At 47.6% G+C, this 17,668-nt stretch overlaps 1 protein-coding gene across 1 annotated transcript in view; it reads right to left on the bottom strand.

Annotated features, from left to right (window-relative positions):
* Positions 1–17,668, bottom strand: part of LOC135200315 (DNA repair and recombination protein RAD54B-like) — a 173,870-nt gene that overhangs the window by 144,898 nt on the left and 11,304 nt on the right. The window contains exon 3 of the mRNA XM_064228868.1: positions 875–1,099. Coding sequence (XP_064084938.1) covers positions 875–1,099 — 225 coding nt within the window. The remainder of the gene's footprint in view (positions 1–874; positions 1,100–17,668) is intronic.

The following is a 17,668-nucleotide window of genomic DNA, read 5'->3' as shown; positions in this document are numbered from 1 at the left end:
ACAGGGGCTGCCAAAACATGGTTCAGGGGCCCTTGGAGGAGGGAGTGCTCCATACACCTGAGTTCCTCTACATAGGGAATTGTTACCCAAATTACAGGATCGAGGGTTTACATAACATGTAGGAACAACTCTCGTTTCCACATAAATATTGGGTAATCACATCTGTCCCCTCCTCCTTTACGCATGACGAAGCAAGCGAAGAAGCGTGAGAAAGCAATTACCCCAAAAGAAAGTACGTAAGTATTAACTTATCACACTCACACTTTCGGTACTTAGCGCATAAGAAGTGAGGCTTTAAGTTCACTTTTGAGCGGAAATTCCGCAATTCCCGCCTGCCTCCCATTTCATGCGCAAATGGAGGGCAAAAGACACATATAAATTTTGGGTTTACAACATAATAAATTAAACACAAATTTCATAAACCAGACAAACAAAACAAAAAAGAATGATCTCACAATTTCTCATGACAGGAGAGGGCAGAGAGAGATGTCCGAACATGATGCAGGCCGCAAGCAAAGTGGAATGTTTACATCCAGTCGGGCGGGACTCCGACTATCGGACAAGAGGTTGCTGCCTAACTACCTTGTTATTTTCTTACAACCGGATTCCAGCCTTTGCTGAAAGTAAATCCTTATGTAAAGGACCGATGGTTTGTATAACATGTAGGAACAATCAGATGTTCAGGTGGTGTATTGCAATACCATATTCTTTGGAAGTTTGAATTTTGAGTCAATGCCCCTGTGGGCTTGTTTCATATGAATGGGTTTCATCTACTGAACACTTCATCACTTTGGGCCCATTATTGAAGTTACAACTGAAGTTACTGAAATGAATGTATGAATAAAAAGAATTAAATGAGAACATTACAACTTACTTTCAAATCATTTTGAACAGGAGTTCCAGTGAGAATCACTCGTCTCTTGCAGCTGAGGTTTGTTAATAACGAAGTAGTCTTGATGTTAGCATTCTTCAAACGGTGTCCCTCATCACACAATAGAAGATCAAACTTCAGAGCTTCAATAGCCTCGGCACTTCGGACAAACATCTCATAGGAAATTATCATCACAGGTTTATCATGATATCCTGTAAACTGTTCGACCTGAAATTTAAACAAAAAATTACATATACTAAATTGGAAATGTTGAAGGAATGGTGGTGAGATAAAATAAGACAGGAAACATTTGTCAACATATAACTTTCGATGTGATGGTACATTTAGCTTGAGAGAGAGACATTGAGGAAGAGCCTGTAGTGAAGTTTTGCCAAAAACAAGGACTGAAGTTGCTTAACATAATTTCCAAGATGATTTAATATATAGAATAGAACAGAATATAGAATTTGGGCCAAAGGCCAAGCACTGGAACCTATGAAGTCATTCAGCACTGCAATTGAAACTGATAGCACAAAAATTTAAAAGGTGTAACAGGGGGAAAACCTCACACTTGCACTATGAATCAATTGTTAGGAGAGGGTGGAAAGTTAAATGAAAAATCCCAATTTTTGAAAGGAAATTGTATTTTTCCTAACTATACAAACCTGAGGTCCTTTACATAAGGAATTACTTTCAGCGCCAGCTGGAACTCGGTCGTAAGAGTCTAATAACAAGGTAGTTCAGCAGTAACTGCTTGTCTGATAGTCAGGAGTCCCGCCCGACTGGAAGTAAACATTCCACTTTGCTTTAGGCCCAGGAACAGATTAAGGGGTGGTATGAGGTGGGCCTATATGTAAAGGACCTAAGGTTTCTATAGTTAGGAAAAATACAATTTACTTTCAAAAATTGTGATTTGTTCCTACACGTTATACAAACCATCAGTCCTTTCAATAAGGAAGACTCACTGATTGGTGGGGGGAATCTGAGTCTTGTGAACAGACTGGTGTTCACCCAACCAAGGTCCCCTCTTTGGTCATAAGAGCAAGGGGGGGGAGCCTTACCTCTGTCCAAATGATCGGGGTGAGATCATTGCAAGACTAATGGGCAGATCTCTGGACAACTTGTTGAGCAGCCACCACAGGTCCCAAGGAAAAAGTGTTCAAGGGCATGTGAGCAATATCCCAAATGTAGAAAGAGGTGATGGTGGTCTGGTTGGACCACACCCCTGCCTTCAGCACCTGACACCGACAAGTTCTTGCGGAATGCAAGGATAGGACCAATACCTCTAGCTTAGTGGGCTCTCGGACGAAAGTTACTGGTGTTGAAACACCTTTTGGAGTCGTACCTGATTACCTCATGAAGCCAGAAAGAAATAGTGTTCTTGGACACTTCTTTCTTGGTCACCACGGTGCTAACGAAGAGGAGTCGACACTCAGGCCTGAGATGGCAAGTTCTCTTTAGATAGCGCCGTAGCACTATAACAGGACAAAGTAGCATCGCTTCCACATTATTACCAGTAAAGTCCTCTAGGGAGAGGATCGTAAAGGACTTGAATCTGTCGTCAGGGACTGAGGGATTCTGAGTCTTCACAATGAAATCCGGGACGAAATTGAGCGTACCCGATCCCCATCCCCTCAAGCATTTGACATTAAACGAGAGACCATGAAGTTCCCCTACTCTCTTTGCCAATGCCAGGGCCAGCAGAAAGACGGTCTTGAGGGGCAGATCCCTGTCTGACGGCCCTCTGAGAGGGTCATACGGTCTACGAGTTAAACTTCTTAGGACGAGAGTCACATCCCAGTCAAGGGGCCTAAGTTCCCTGGGTGGACAGGACCTCTCGAAACTCCTTATAAGAAGGGCTATTTCCATGGTATGGAGGAGTTATGGGAGTCCCATTGGACAACATCCTAGAGAGAGAGGAGAGAGTAGAGACAGAGAAGAGAGACGAGAGATGAAGAAGAGAGAGAGAGAGAGAGAGAGAGAGAGAGAGAGAGAGTTCTGGGTTGTCTGCTGGTGCAGCTGGAGTTAGTTGTTAGGGTGAGAGTTTTGAGTCAGTCTTTAGGCACAGCCTGTGATGGTCAGTAGTGTCAGCAGCAGTCTGTGAAGGCATTGAAACTCAGTTAAGTTGTGTCTTGTTGATTTGTTGTTTAGTTGTTGTTAAGTTTAATGTTGTTTGCTTTGGAGTTGTTGTGCCTGTGTTGTTAGATTTGTTGTGCTTGTGAGCTCTGGTTGGTTATTTGTGACTTGTTGTAGTTGAGGGTGGTTGTTGTTGTTGGGGAGCTGTTGTGGTTTCTTGGTGTGGTTGTTGAGTTGTTGAGGGTTGTTGTTGGTGAGCTGTTGTGATTCCTTGGTGTTGTTAGTGGGTGTGTGTGTTGCCTTTTTGCGTTGTTGTTTTTTGTGTTAGTGACTGTTTGTCCAGTGGTCTTTTGTTGTGATTGTGTTCCTTGTTTGTTGTTGAGCTGTGGTTGTATTCCTTGTTTGTTGTTGTGTTGTCGAGTTGTGGGGTTGTGGTCCCTGGGTGTTGTGTTGTTGGGTTGTGGGGTTTTGGTCCTTGGTTGTTGTATTGTTGAATTGTGGGGTTGTGGTCCTTGGTTGTTGGGTTGTGGTTCTTCATTGTCGTCTTTGTTGTTGGTGGTGTCTCAGCAACCTCGACCAACAGATAGCACAGCATAGCCCGGAGTATCTGGAGTTGGGTGAGTACATGTGTTTGTGTTTTTATATTCTGTGTGTAGGCAGGTCCATTGTCCTGCGTGTATTCCGTAGTGTAAAGAGGAAAGTGTGACTGAGGGTGAGTTTGGCAGCTGAATTGGTTAAGTTTATGTGGGGGGAATTTTGTCCGCTTGTTTTTTGAATTTGTGATCCCGCCACAATGGAGGCGGAAATATCCTAAGGCCAAAGCAGCCCTATATCCCTAACTGCCAAAAAGGAGAGGAGCTTCTCTCAGTGAAGAAAGACTAGGAAATCCACTACCTGCTGAAGAGTGGCTCTAAGAGGACACCAACCACAGAAGACGGACCAGTTTCCCTGGTATACACTGCAGAGGACTGTCGGAGGTATCCTACCATCTGTTGCTGCTCGGTGAGAAAAGCCTCTCACTCGCAAGAGATGGTAGATAATTGCCACCCATGAAGACACAGGAAATGTACTGCCTGGTGGTACAGTTCCACGTGCGGTTGGCACAGCAGGTTGTGCCATGGGGGAATCTCTCGCGGTGCCTCCTAGAGAAGAGCCAGCAGGTCCAGATACTAAACAGCCTGAGGCCATTTGGGAGCCACCAGAATCATTCGAAGGTTGCTGGTGACCAACGCTCTGATGATCACCTTGCAAATCAGACAGAACGGGGGAAAGGTGTACACTTCGAGGTTGTCCCACGGGTGTTGGAACGTGTCCTCTGCAGCTGCCCACGGGTCTGGCACTACGGAGAAGAAAACTAGGAGTTTTCTGTTGTGCTGGGTGGCGAACAGATCCACCACTGGGCGCCTCCACAGGTCGAACAGCCTTTCCGCCATGTCTGGGTGTAGAGACCATTCTGTCCCAATCATCTGATTCTGGCGGCTGAGCTTGTCTGCCACTACATTCTTCTTGCCTGGAATGTACCTGGCTGACAGCTCCACCGAGTGAGCTGCAGCCCACTCGTGCACCTGCACAGTCAACTGATGCAATGGGAGGGACACTAGGCCCCCCTGTTTGTTGACGTATGCCACTACCGTGGTGTTGTCACACATCATCACCATGGAGTGTCCCATCACACGTTCCCGAAATACTTGGAGAGCCAGAAACGCTGCCTTGAGTTCCAGGACGTTCATGTGAAGGTGCTCGTTGTTTTGATCCCACACCCTTGAAACCAGCAACTCCTCCAGGTGTGTGCCCCAAACCTTGTTCAATGCATCCAAGAACAGAAGCATCTCCAGATGGGGAGTGTGCAACTGCACTCCTATTTGGAGGTTCCTATCGTCTAGCCACCAGGCTAAATCCTCCCTCACTTCCCCCGTGAGAAGAACAAGGAAGGATTGCGGATCCTGAGCCTGTGACCAGCACTCCTTCAGTCTCCATTGCAGAGATCGCAGGTTAATACGCCCGCGAGGGACTAACTTAACTAGTGACGACAGGTGACCGATCACGACCTACCAAAGCTGAGCTGGTTGTTCCTGTCATGACAGAAACCACTGAGCTGCTTCCCTGAACCTGCTGATCCTCGAGTCTGCGGGGAAAACTCGGGCTGCTACCGTGTCGATCAGCATGCCCAGGTACTTTATCCTTTGCTTGGGAACGAGATCTGACTTCTCGAAATTTATCACGATCTCTAGATCGCGACTAAAGTTGAGGAGACGATCTCTGTCCTGTCGCAACTGTGAGCAAGAGCTCACCAGGGCCAACCAATCATTGAGATACCTCATCAGACGTATTCCTACCAAGTGGGCCCAAGCTGACACTAGTGTGAACACTCATGTGAACACCTAAGGGGCGGTCGAGAGTCCAAAACAAAGTGCCCTGAATTGGAACACAGTCCCGTCAAGGATAAAGCGTAGGTACTTCCTGGAGGACCGACAGATGGGTATTTGAAAATAGGCATCCTTCAGGTCCACCGAAAGCATGAAATCGTTCTCCCTGATGGAATCAAGCACGGAACCTTCCGTTTCCATCATGAACCGAGTCTGGCGAATGAACCTGTGCAAAGGAGAGAGATCTATCACCGGTCTTCAACCCCCTGTAGACTTCTCCACCAGGTAAAGCCAACTGTAGAAACCTGGTGACGATTCTCGCACAATTTCTACAGCTCTCTTGCTCGGCATCGTCTGCACTTCTTCTTTGAGTGCTACGTCCCTGACCGAACCGGTAAGGTACGTCTGGTGATGGACCAGATGAGAAGTTAGGGGTGGCCTCAACTCAAAGGGGAGAAGATATCCCTCCCGAAGGACATCTACTACCCAGGTCTCGGCTCCGTAGCGCTGCCATGTTGCCCAATGGCTCGCAGAGAGAACGCCATCCCTAGCATTTCCCCTTCTTCCCCTTTCGCTTACCTCCCTTCCCTCGATAGGAGGGGGGCTGAGAGGAGGACTGATGCTCGCCTCTCAAAGTGAAGGAGGAAGGCTGGGTCTTTCCTCACGTCCCCTTCGATGGAGCAGGAGTCTCAGGGGCGGAGGAAGAGCTAGCTAAGCTCCGAGGCCTAGCCTCAGTTGAACGAGACGGCCCAGACGTCTTTGTAACTGCCTGGTGTACTAAACGGTCGCCGGCCTCGGCTCTCCGTTTTTCCACCTAAGCATCCACCATCTCTCTAGGGAATAGAGAGGAGGAACCCAGCAACGGTCCATTCCTTAGACCCTATGCCAACTCCAGGCCAGCCGACCTGGAGACTCGATTCAGAACAGCGTCCCTCCTCCTAAGCACCAGGTTGGCCCACGAGTTGGCAGTCTAGTGGGCCAGGTGGGAGATAGCCCTACCCCCCGACTGTCAAAGTCTCCAGAAGCTGAGTCTTCTCCAGGAGTTACCGGTCACGAAGAAGCTGCGACTTTGGATACTGTAAGGGACCATAGATCCAGCCAGGAGATGGCCTGGAAGGCTGCCATAGCCATAGCAGCAGACTCCAAGGCCGCTGCATCTTGCTGCATGAACCAGAGGTTCTCGGACTGCAGGTGTTGTAGAAGCAAGCCAGGAGTTAGACGAGCTAACTCCAGGTCAACCTGTTTGGTTGGCAAAGGGTTCTCTGAAGGCAAGTAGAAGCGCCGCTGACGAGGCATAGGAGGGGGAAGCAACTTGTCTGACCTGCTGGCCCTAAGTGAAGCTTCTTGTCCTGAGACACAAGGGTTCACCTGGTCCAGTACACCGTCAGCCAAGGAGGACCATGGAAGCCCTACAGAAGCTCTGGGTTCCTTCTTAGGCCCCCAGATTGACTCTAACCGGGAGGGGCGTTCAGAGGGGACCACCACTGATCCATCCCCTAGGTCACTGTGCTGACGAATCATCGCGATGACCTCCACAAAAGACCTCTGTATCTCCGGAGTGACAGCGTCCTGAGGTGACGGGCCGTCAGGTCCATCCAGGCGAGTCCCTCCCAAGATATTCTCCCTTCACCAGGAAGAACCTCATCAGACCCCCTGTGATCTCCTCTGACCACTTGAGCATATGAGCTCTCGGGTCCTAAGACCGAACCAGACACATACTATCTTGTGGACGGACCATGATGAACACACTCCTCATGATACCCCCTAGTTGCCTTGCTCCTCCCGGTGTATCTCGAGGAAGCTGAAGGAACAGGTGAGGCAGATCTGACGCTCCCACTCTGTCTACCAGCAGAACTGGTGGACGAAGAGGGCTGCAGGCAATCTGCAACCTGCGGCGATGACCTGTCTGCAGGTCTAGAAGAGTGTTCTCCCTGTGGAGAACGCTGGTCCGAGGATGGTAACGTCGATCTCTCGAGTCAGGGGAACCACTACCGGCTGCCCGGACCGTCCAATCACGCTGATGTGATCGACAGTCGGGTGACGGGTAGCGTCCACCAACACAACGCACCAGAGACTGGGGGGGCCTCCTCCTGGTCTCACCTCGTGTACAGTCCCGTGGGACTGTCACGTCTACCCTGGGAACCGGACAATCATTCTGGGAACGATCACCAGTTAGGTGAGAATCACCTGGGTAACTCCCACCTTCCTTCCACCCCATGCCAGAGTCCTGACAGTGAGCGTACTCAGCGCCACGAACCCTAGCTGCACGTTCACCGGTGAGTGACTGTACACTCAGTGAAACTCACTTAACCCTCTTACGCCGAAGCGGTAAAAAAAAAATTGTCTCCCGTGTGCCGGAGGTGTTTCAGAGTGAGCGCGGAAGCGGAAAAAATATTTTTTTCAAAAAATCACAGCGCGCTTAGTTTTCAAGATTAAGAGTTAATTTTTGGCTCCTTTTTTTTGTCATTGGCTGAAGTTTAGTATGCAACCATCAGAAATGAAAAAAATTATCATTATCATATATAAATAATGCAATATATGATAGCGCAAAAACGAAATTTCATATATAATTGTATTCAAATCGCGCTGTGCGCAAAACGGTTAAAGGTAACAAGTTACTTTTTTTGTGTTGTAATGTACACTAAATTGCAATCATTTTGATATATAACACATTGTAAAACGATAAAAGCAACACAGAGAAAATATGATCACAAAATAATGCATGAATTCGTAACGCGCGGACGTAAACAAATATTTTTTTCAAAAATTCACCATAAATCTAAATATTGTCCTAGAGACTTCCAATTTCTTTCAAAATGAAGACAAATGATTGGATATTACTATACTGTAAGAGTATTAGCTTACAATTGCAGTTTTCGACCATATCTGACAAGTTAAAGTTGACCGAATGTCGAATTTTTTTATATATTTTTTTTATATGCAATTATTTTGGAAATAAGAAAAGCTACAACCTACAAATATTTTTCGTTTTATTCTACATGAAATTGCGCACATTTTCATATATAAAACTATGAAATGCCTAATATGAAACGGAGCAAATATTCCGAGAATGGTACGTACGCATTTCGGAGATTTGTGGCGGAGAATCCGTGCACAGAGGGAAGGAAAGATTTTTTTTTAAATTCACCATAAATCTAAATATTTTGCTAGAGACTTCGAATTTGTTTCAAGATGAAGATAAATGACTGAATATTACTAGACTGTAAGAGTTTTAGCTTACAATTGCGTTTTTCGACCATTTCGGTAGAGTCAAAATTGACCGAACGTGGTTTTTTTTTCTATTTATCATGATTTATATGCAAATATTTCAAAAATGAGAAAAGCTACAACCTTCAATTATGTTTTGTTGTATTCTACATGAAATTGCGCACATTTTCATATATAAAACTTTATGTAACGGCTAATTTAAAATGGTGCAAACATTACCACAATCGCACGTATGATTTTTTCGGAAGAGTTACCGCGCGAACGTAAAGAAAATGTTATTTTCTGGGCTCAGTTCGTGTCGGCCTGTGAAATAATCCTTAAGTTCATTATTTCTAGGTAAATAACCTAATAATTACCAGAGAAAAATAAAATCAAGAAAATGTCAGTAAAACTGACTCGCTCACTCTATAAAAGAAGTGTCGGTATGGTAACAGGGGCGAGTGAGATCACTACCACGAACCATTTGCCATTTAGACATTCCACCTCAAAATCCCCACCTGAGAGAGCCGATCCCAAAGGGAGATGCGCCCGCTACTACTACTACTTCCGACGCCAAGCGGAGCGCAGCGCCTCTAGTGGCCATCCTTTGTTATTAGCTCAGTTACAACACCCGTGTTTTTTCTTTCTCGTGTTGTGTTCGCTATTATTAGGATTTTATCCAAGATGGAACGCACTGCTATCGCCACGGCTAAGTTAAGTGCCCGAAAGGTTAAGATTTTGTATTTTTGTCTTCCAGGGACCAATATTTTCCGTTTTTTAGGTCATATACGGTCTCCCGGTTGACTCGTGGCGGCCATGTGCCTCCTCGTTTTTAAGATTTCCCAGTCTCCTATACTGGGACGTCTTATCCTTCATGGGCTCTTATTTGCGTTCATCTTCTCTTTTACATCGTATTTTAGAATTTAGGATCCACAGCCCATACCTTTTACCTGTTACTGTCTTGGTTTTGGTATTTAGGGCTATACTGTTTTCCTCAGTCCAGCATCCCAGCTTTTGCTCTTCATCGGCTACGGCTGGCTCCGAGTAGTCGACTGGTCTTTGGATCAGTTCGCCTTCTCCTGGGCTTCTTTCTCTCTTACTCGTGTGTTCCTTCTATTCTTTTACGATGTATTTATTTATTACTTATATAGCGTTATTTTATACAGTGTTATCCTCATGCTAGGCTAGCTTTAGGTGCCCAGTACCATGCGTTGGTACGGTTGGGTTCACGTGGTCTCGGCCTAGTGGTTGTGTTGCTACCGCACTCTGGTCCACCCTCGATCACGTTCGCCCATGGGCGTCTAACCCTCTCCCTTCCCTCCCTTCCACATGGTAGGGAGGGGTCTGGCCGGACCCTCCTCGGTTGTCATGACAACCATTTAGCCTACTTCCCTCTCTCTCTGTAAGGGGCCCGAGGAGGTCCAAGCCAGCTGGGTGCTTGGGGGACCACTCATAGTCGCGGGTACCGGGGGTCCGATGTGTGGGGGGTGCTGGGGTTGGCCACCCCTCCCCTTCCGCTCGCCGCGACCAACTCCAGTGTTCTCGTTCGCTCCCCCCCCCACAATTTATTCTTTTTTTACCATAACGGACGGAGCCTCTGCTTGCTAGCCGGGGGCCCCTTCGGTTATCCGGTATCACTGGCTCCGCCAGCCGACGGGGTAGGGATCTACTAGTGGTCTCAAAGCTTGCCTGCTATACCTTCTTTCTGCTACCGGAGGAGAGCTTGCTTTCTTACCCGGGCACTCCTCTAGTAGTTGGAAGGAAGGCATGTCTTGCTCTATGCTAAGTATACATGCCCCTTTTATATATATATATTATCACTGTTGTTTTCTTTCATTATCCGCCTCCGCCGTTCTCCGTCGTGGTTTCTTCCTCACCTGGGCTTCTCACCACTCCTGGTTGGTCTCTTTATCTGTTCCCGGCGTACGCCGCGGATCCCAACCAGACCGCCCTTCTAACCACACGTATTGCGGTAGAGGACTAATCTTAATCTAACTTTCATACTCCGGCATGCAACGGAGTTCATGTTAGGCTGTAAGTGTGTAATCCCGATACTCATGTATCCTTCCACTTACAGGCTACCAACTGTCAGGAACCTGGCTGCAATGCAGTCCTCCACGACCCCTGTGGCCACGAGGAGTGCAGGACCCACGCCCCATGCGCCACTACCCACGGCGAGTTAATTGTCTGGCATCACGAAGCATGCACTATATGCTATGATCTCGTGAGTCAGCTTCTGGATGGGGTGAGTAGGTTTCTAGACAAAGTATACTTACAATCAATTATCTTTGCTAGTTTTAAGTCTTACTTTAAGCTGTAACTCCGCCATTAGAAGCTTCATACGGCGCTCTCTTGCAGGCTGCCGCCGTGAAGGAAGTCGCCTTGGCAACCCTGAAGGCTTGGGTGGGCGGCTTTGGAAAGAACGCCGCCAAGGGTAAGCCATACGTGCTGGACAAGAAGCTGGCCGTCCGGATCTTCCCAGGAGGGAAGGCGACGGGATACGTAGACCCCGCCGCGGCAGCCCCACTCATAGCTTCCATCCAGCGAGAGGTGCAGCAAGCGTTCGGGAGTATCTCAACGCAGGAAGTGGTGCCGGACGTCGCAACTCTTGACATTAACATTGAGCCAATGGCGGTAGGCGTAGAGGACTTGTTGGTCGAGGTAGGTGCTTCGGGCGCCCAAGGGCTACCTTTGGGCGCACCTGGATCTTCTTCTCCTGTTCCTTCTTCTTCTTCTTTCCAAGGCTTCACGGGATCTGAGATCCCGTCCCCTTCGCCTGCTGCTTCTGTGCCCCCGAAAGTGAAGGGACACAGAGAGCAAAAGACCCTCCAGAAGATGTCGACCAAGAAGTCTTCGTCTTCTTCATCACGTAAGTCTTCGGCATCCTACGCCGATGCAGTGAAGGCGAAGGCGGTATCTTCACATTCTAGAGGGTCAAGAAGCAAGGCTTCTAAGGAGAAGGTCCAAGCTCCGGCCGAGCCAGTACCTTCTCCGGCAACCACCGGATCCGCTTCGGTGACTCCTGTCGGGATGGCAGCACCTAGTGCATTCGATCCCGCCACCTTCTCGGCAGGAGTGTTGCAACAGGTAGGAGAGATGGTCGGTTCTCTAGGTACGAGATTTGAGCAAATGTTTGCTCAACTCTCCACCACTATCAACCAGTCCGGCCAATCGATTCAGGACCTGTCTAATCGTATTAGAGAACACGATGACCGCTTTGCCGGCCTGAATCAGGCTCCGCAGTCTAACTTCCCAGTAGGAGGTACTGGTCTTGTCCAGCTACCACCCTACGAATCCCTGCCGGCCTTTTCTATGAATAATCCTTGGAGGGTGGCAGCCTATGCTCCCTTCAAGGATGGTATGATTTCTATTCCGGAGTGTGGAACGAGAAGGATTGAGGACTTCGAGTTCTACCCTCCCGGATTGACTCAGCCTTTCATAGGTTATGCTAGGCTGACCCAAACAGCACTCAATAGAGAGGACAAGATCTCTAGAGAGACTGTTTTATACAGCAGGGATCATGCTCAGAGGGAGTGGGTTCACAGCCTGGAGGATTGGGATTGCTCAAATACCAAACTCCAGGCCTTCAAGAGCCCTTTCACCATTTTTGCTACAGAGGAGGAGGCTTCACTCCCCTTTGCAACGAAGATGGTGGAGACGACTCTGCAGGCTGTTCTCAAGGATGAACCCATTCCGCAGCTAAGAGAAGCGGAACCAACATCTCCCCTCTTCCCTGCGTTCGGCGAGCTGTGGGAGAATCTGCCAGCTACCTTCACAGAGGGAAAACTCAAACCGGACTGCGCTATGGATCAGTTCGGTGAGAAGCTCCCTAGACTGCCTGATAGCCTTATTCAGGCAGAGTTCGATGCTCGGACTAGGCTAGGGAGGTCACTTAACTCCCTAATCATTACTGAGATGGCTGCCCTTTCGTACGCCACGGAGCCACTTTTCAAAATTCTCGCAAAGTCCCAGCTTCAATCGGTACAGGCAGACGCTTTCGACTTTTTCACGGCCAGAAGAAATTGTCGCAAGCACGTGTTGCAAGAAGCCACTATTAGACACGAACCTAATAGGCTTCTTGCTTCCAACATGTGGGGTGCGGACCTCTTCCCGGAAGCTGCTGTGAATGAGGTACACCACGAGGCTTCAAGGCTTAACCAAAGCCTTAGAGCTAGATGGGGTATCTCTCCTAAGAGGAAACAGGAGAATCCATCTTCTTCTGGTAAGAAGTTGAAGAAGACAAAGCGCTATCAGCCGTACCAGAAGCACCAGCAGCAGCAGCACTTTGTCCAGGCAGTCCCAGTTACTCAACCGGGTCAGCCTTCGACATCAAAGCAATCCCAGCCAATCCTCCTGCTGTCCCCTCAAAACCAGCCCTCAACTTCGTAAAAAAAAAAACACCCCCCCCCCCCACCGCTCTCGCCGGCTTTCAACTCTATGTATGAAAGTCAAGCTTACCCTACCTTTAACAGGTTTTCAAGGGGAAGCAGGGCGAGAGGTAACTTTCGTCAACGAGGTACAGGAAGAGCTGCAAGTAGAGGCAAGCACTTCAGAGGAGGCCGCGGAGGTCAACCCGCACAGCAGCAGTGAGGCTCCCCAGGTAGGAGGGAGGCTGTTCCTCTTCCGTCACAGGTGGGGGTTCAGCAAATGGGCACAGAGCATTGTGTCCAAGGGATTAGGTTGGAGTTGGATCAAAGATCCCCCACCAAACAAATCATTTTTCCAAGTACCATCAGAGGAGTTGACAGATTATGCAGAGGAGCTCCTTCAGAAAGGAGCTGTGGCGAGAGTCAAGCATCTAAAATTTCAAGGGCGCTTGTTCAGCGTGCCAAAGAAAGGCTCATTAAAAAGAAGGGTAATCTTAGACTTGTCAAAGATAAACTCTTTCATTCGTTGCGACAAGTTCAAAATGCTGACCATCTCGCAGGTGCGGACCTTACTTCCCCGTGGGGCCGTCACCACCTCTATCGATCTTACAGACGCATACTATCATATCCCTATAGCGAGGCACTTCCGCCCATACCTAGGTTTCAAACTAGGAGATCAGAAGTTCTCTTTCAAAGTGATGCCCTTCGGTCTGAATGTAGCCCCCAGGGTATTCACGAAAATAGCAGAAGTAGTTGTCCAACAACTCAGAGCACAAGGGATAATGGTAGTAGCGTACCTTGACGACTGGTTGATATGGGCACCAACCGTCGAGGAATGCCTCAAAGCCACAAAGAAAGTAGTTCAGTTTCTGGAACATCTAGGGTTCCAGATAAACAAAACGAAATTCAGATTCTCTCCGGAGACTCGTTTTCAATGGGATTTATCCTCCCACAATCTGTCAATTCCGGTGGTCAAAAGGAAAGAAATAGCCAAGTCAGTGAGGCAATTTCTCAAAAACAAACAGGCTTCAAGGAGAAACCAGGAAAGGATCCTAGGTTCCCTTCAGTTTGCCTCAGTGACAGACGTCCTCTTAAGAGCAAGACTGAAAGATATAAATCGAGTTTGGCGCTCAAGAGCAAATGTCAAATCTCGAGACAAATTGTCAGTGATCCCACAAATCCTTCGCAACCAGCTCCGTCCATGGACGAAAGCGAAGAATCTTGCCAAGACGGTTCCCCTGCAATATCCTCCTCCGGCGTTAACGATTCACACAGACGCCTCCCTCTCCGGGTGGGGAGGATACTCACAGTTCAAACAAGTTCAGGGGACTTGGTCCGTTCAGTTCCGCCAGCTCCACATAAATGTGCTGGAAGCAATGGCAGTTTTTCTTACCCTGAAGAAGCTCCTTCCCCCAAAGAAGTCTCATCTAAGGCTAGTTTTGGACAGTGCAGTCGTAGTACACTGCATCAACAGGGGAGGATCCAAATCCAAACACGTGAATCATGTCATGATAGCCATTTTCGCTCTAGCAAACAAGCACAAATGGCATCTATCTGCCACCCACTTGGCAGGGGTAAGGAATGTTATAGCAGACGCATTGTCCCGGTCAGTCCCTCTGGAGTCAGAATGGTCTCTAGACATCAAGTCGTTCCAGTGGATATGCCGGAGAGTGCCAGGTCTCCAAGTAGATCTATTCGCATCACAAGCGAACCACAAGCTTCCTTGCTATGTGGCCCCCAACCTGGACCCTCTGGCTTATGCCACGGATGCTTTGTCAATAGATTGGAATCATTGGAAAAGGATCTATATCTTTCCTCCAGTGAATCTTCTTTTGAAAGTCCTGAGCAAGCTGAGGACTTTCAAAGGTCGAGTAGCTCTGATTGCTCCAGACTGGCCAAAGAGCAACTGGTACCCCCTGCTTCTGGAGTTCGGTCTCCGACCTCAACGGATTCCCAACCCCAAGCTGTCACAACCAGTACAAATGAGGACTGTGTTCGCTTCCTCAGGAATTCTCCAGACCCTAACTTTATGGACTTCATGAAGTTTGCGGCTAAAAAAGATGCTAACATTGATCCCCAAAACATCCTTTTTCTAGAATCAGATAAAAGGGAATCGACTATTAGACAATATGACTCTGCTGTCAAAAAGTTGGCATCTTTCCTGAAGGAAACGGACACTACAACCATGACTATCAACTTAGCCATATCCTTTTTCAGATCTCTCTTTGAAAAAGGATTAGCAGCTAGCACGATTACCACTAATAAATCAGCTTTGAAGAAAATCTTTCAGTTGGGTTTTCAAATAGACTTAACAGAATCCTACTTTACGTCTATTCCCAAAGCTTGTGCTAGACTTAGACCTTCGGAAAGGCCTACTTCAGTGTCATGGTTCTTAAATGACGTCCTCAAACTAGCCTCGGATACTGACAACTCGTCTTGCACATTTATAATGCTACTTAGAAAAACGTTATTCTTGTTAAGTCTGGCCTCAGGGGCCAGAATTTCAGAACTGTCGGCTCTATCCAGGGATTCGGGTCATGTAGAATTTCTCCCCTCAGAAGAAGTCCTGCTGTCCCTGGATCGCAGTTTTTTAGCAAAAAATGAGGATCCTCTTGCAAGGTGGGCTCCTTGGAAAGTCATCCCTCTTCCACAAGATCCCTCCCTTTGCCCAGTGCTGACATTAAGAGCCTTTCTATCTCGGACATCCTCTAGATCCTCAGGCCCCCTCTTTATGAGGGAAAAAGGTGGCACCTTATCGGTTAAAGGAATCAGGCAGCAGATCCTTTACTTTATTAAACAAGCCAACCCTGAATCATTCCCAAAAGCACATGATATCAGGGCAGTAGCTACCTCAATTAATTATTTCCAACACATGAATTTTGAGGATCTTAAGAAGTATACTGGATGGAAATCGCCGACAGTCTTCAAACGTCATTACTTGAAGTCCTTGGAATCATTAAAATTTTCAGCAGTAGCAGCGGGAAACATAGTTTCCCCTGATTCTGCACAGTAGCTGTAGTATAAAGATCCAGGTCTCCTTTCTACCTACCTTGTCCAACATGCCTCACCCTACTGCTATGCTCTACATGGTCCTTTAGCCTTAGCCGATAGGCTCTGCTTGGTGGACTGCCCCTTATTTTTTTGCTAAGGGCACCCACAGATTGTACAATTAAATGTGCTACAGTGCCTCTACCCTTATTTTTAAACTAGGGTAGAGCACAATGGATTTGTATATCTTGTAAATATCCTATTAATTTTAGTGAATCTCTTTGAATGATTGTTTTTTGGTTACCATTATACTAAACTGTGCTTTACATTATTTAATTTAAGCTAGTTTTAAGTAACCTTATATTGTTATCATGTATCCATTTTTTGATTCACTTATATTATAGTCTAACTTTGTTTTATTTCTTGTTTTTTCTGGGCTCAGCTCGTGTCGGCCTATGAAAGATCCTTAATATCATTCTTTCTAGGTAAAATTAACCTAAAATTACCAGAGAAAAACAAAATTAAGAAAATGTCAGTAAAACTGACTCGCTCACTCTTAAAAAGAAGTGTCGGTATGATAATAGGGGCGAGTGTGGAACACTACCACGAGACAATCACCAATTAGAACTTCCAATCAGAATCCCCCCAAGAGAGAGCCGATACCAACGGGCGATGCAGCCTCTACTACTACTACTAGAGGACGCCACGGACAGCAGCGCCCCTAGCGGACATCCTTAATTTTTAGCGCTAGCGTCAAGACGCCATTTTTCCTTGTGCTGTGCTATTTCTGGATTTACCACTGTCTTCTACCATGGAACGCTCAGCTATTGCCACGGCTAAGTTAAGTAACTCATAAGTAATATTTTACCACATTTTTATCTTCCGGGTACCAGTATTTTCCTCTTAAATAGGTCATATACGGTTCCCTGGTTGTCTCGTGGCGGCGCCATGCTGCCTCGTAAGAATTCCCGGTCCTCCATACTGGGACTTCTTATACTTATGGGCTTACTATATTACGTTCATTGTTTTTACATCGAGTTTTAGCTAGTTCAGCCCTCCTACCATTTCTCTCAGTTTGGTATTTAGGGCTATTTTTGTTATTCTGGCCCAGCATCCCGGCTCTTGTTCTTCATCGGCTATCGCTGGCTCCGAGTAGGCCTCTGTTTCTTGGAACAGTCTGCCTCCTCCTGGCTTCTTTCTCTTTTACTAAAAGTGTCTTTTCCATCTTTCGATGTTTTATTTATTACATTTAGGGTGTTAGGCTAGCCTAGGTGCTTGTTCCTTGTATTGGTACAGCCTGGTTCACGTGGCCCTCTCACGGTTGTGTTGCTCGCGGCCTAGGCCACTTGCGGTCACGTGTCCCATCGCACCTTACCCTGCCCCCGCCCTCCCCTTATGGTATAGGGAGGAGCTGGGGGACCCCTTGGTTGTCATGACAACCTCAGTTGCCTTCTCTCACTACTTCTCTGAGGCGGCCAGGGGTTCCTCCCAGCGGGGGGTATAGGGCGACCACTCATGAGGTACCGAGTCTCCATGCGGTAGTTGGTGAGGCGGGGAGGAGTAGGCCATCCCTTCCCCCCCTCTATCGCTCCCGCCGTGTTACACCGAGACTTTCCTCCCCCCCTCCCCAGTTGCTCAGCCACCTGCCTCGCTATACGAAAGGAGCCTTCCGTCGCAGCCGGGGCACCTTTGGTTATGGGTTACTGGCTCCGCTAGCGAGCGGGGTGGGCACCTCTAGTGGTCAGTTGCTTGCCTACTATATCCTTACATCTCTCCCCCGCTACCGGAAGAGA

Source organism: Macrobrachium nipponense, chromosome 26, assembly GCF_015104395.2.
Source record: "Macrobrachium nipponense isolate FS-2020 chromosome 26, ASM1510439v2, whole genome shotgun sequence".
NCBI lineage: Eukaryota > Metazoa > Arthropoda > Malacostraca > Decapoda > Palaemonidae > Macrobrachium > Macrobrachium nipponense.
The sequence above is the reverse complement of the archived record's forward strand: the minus strand, read 5'-3'. Positions and strand labels throughout refer to the sequence as shown.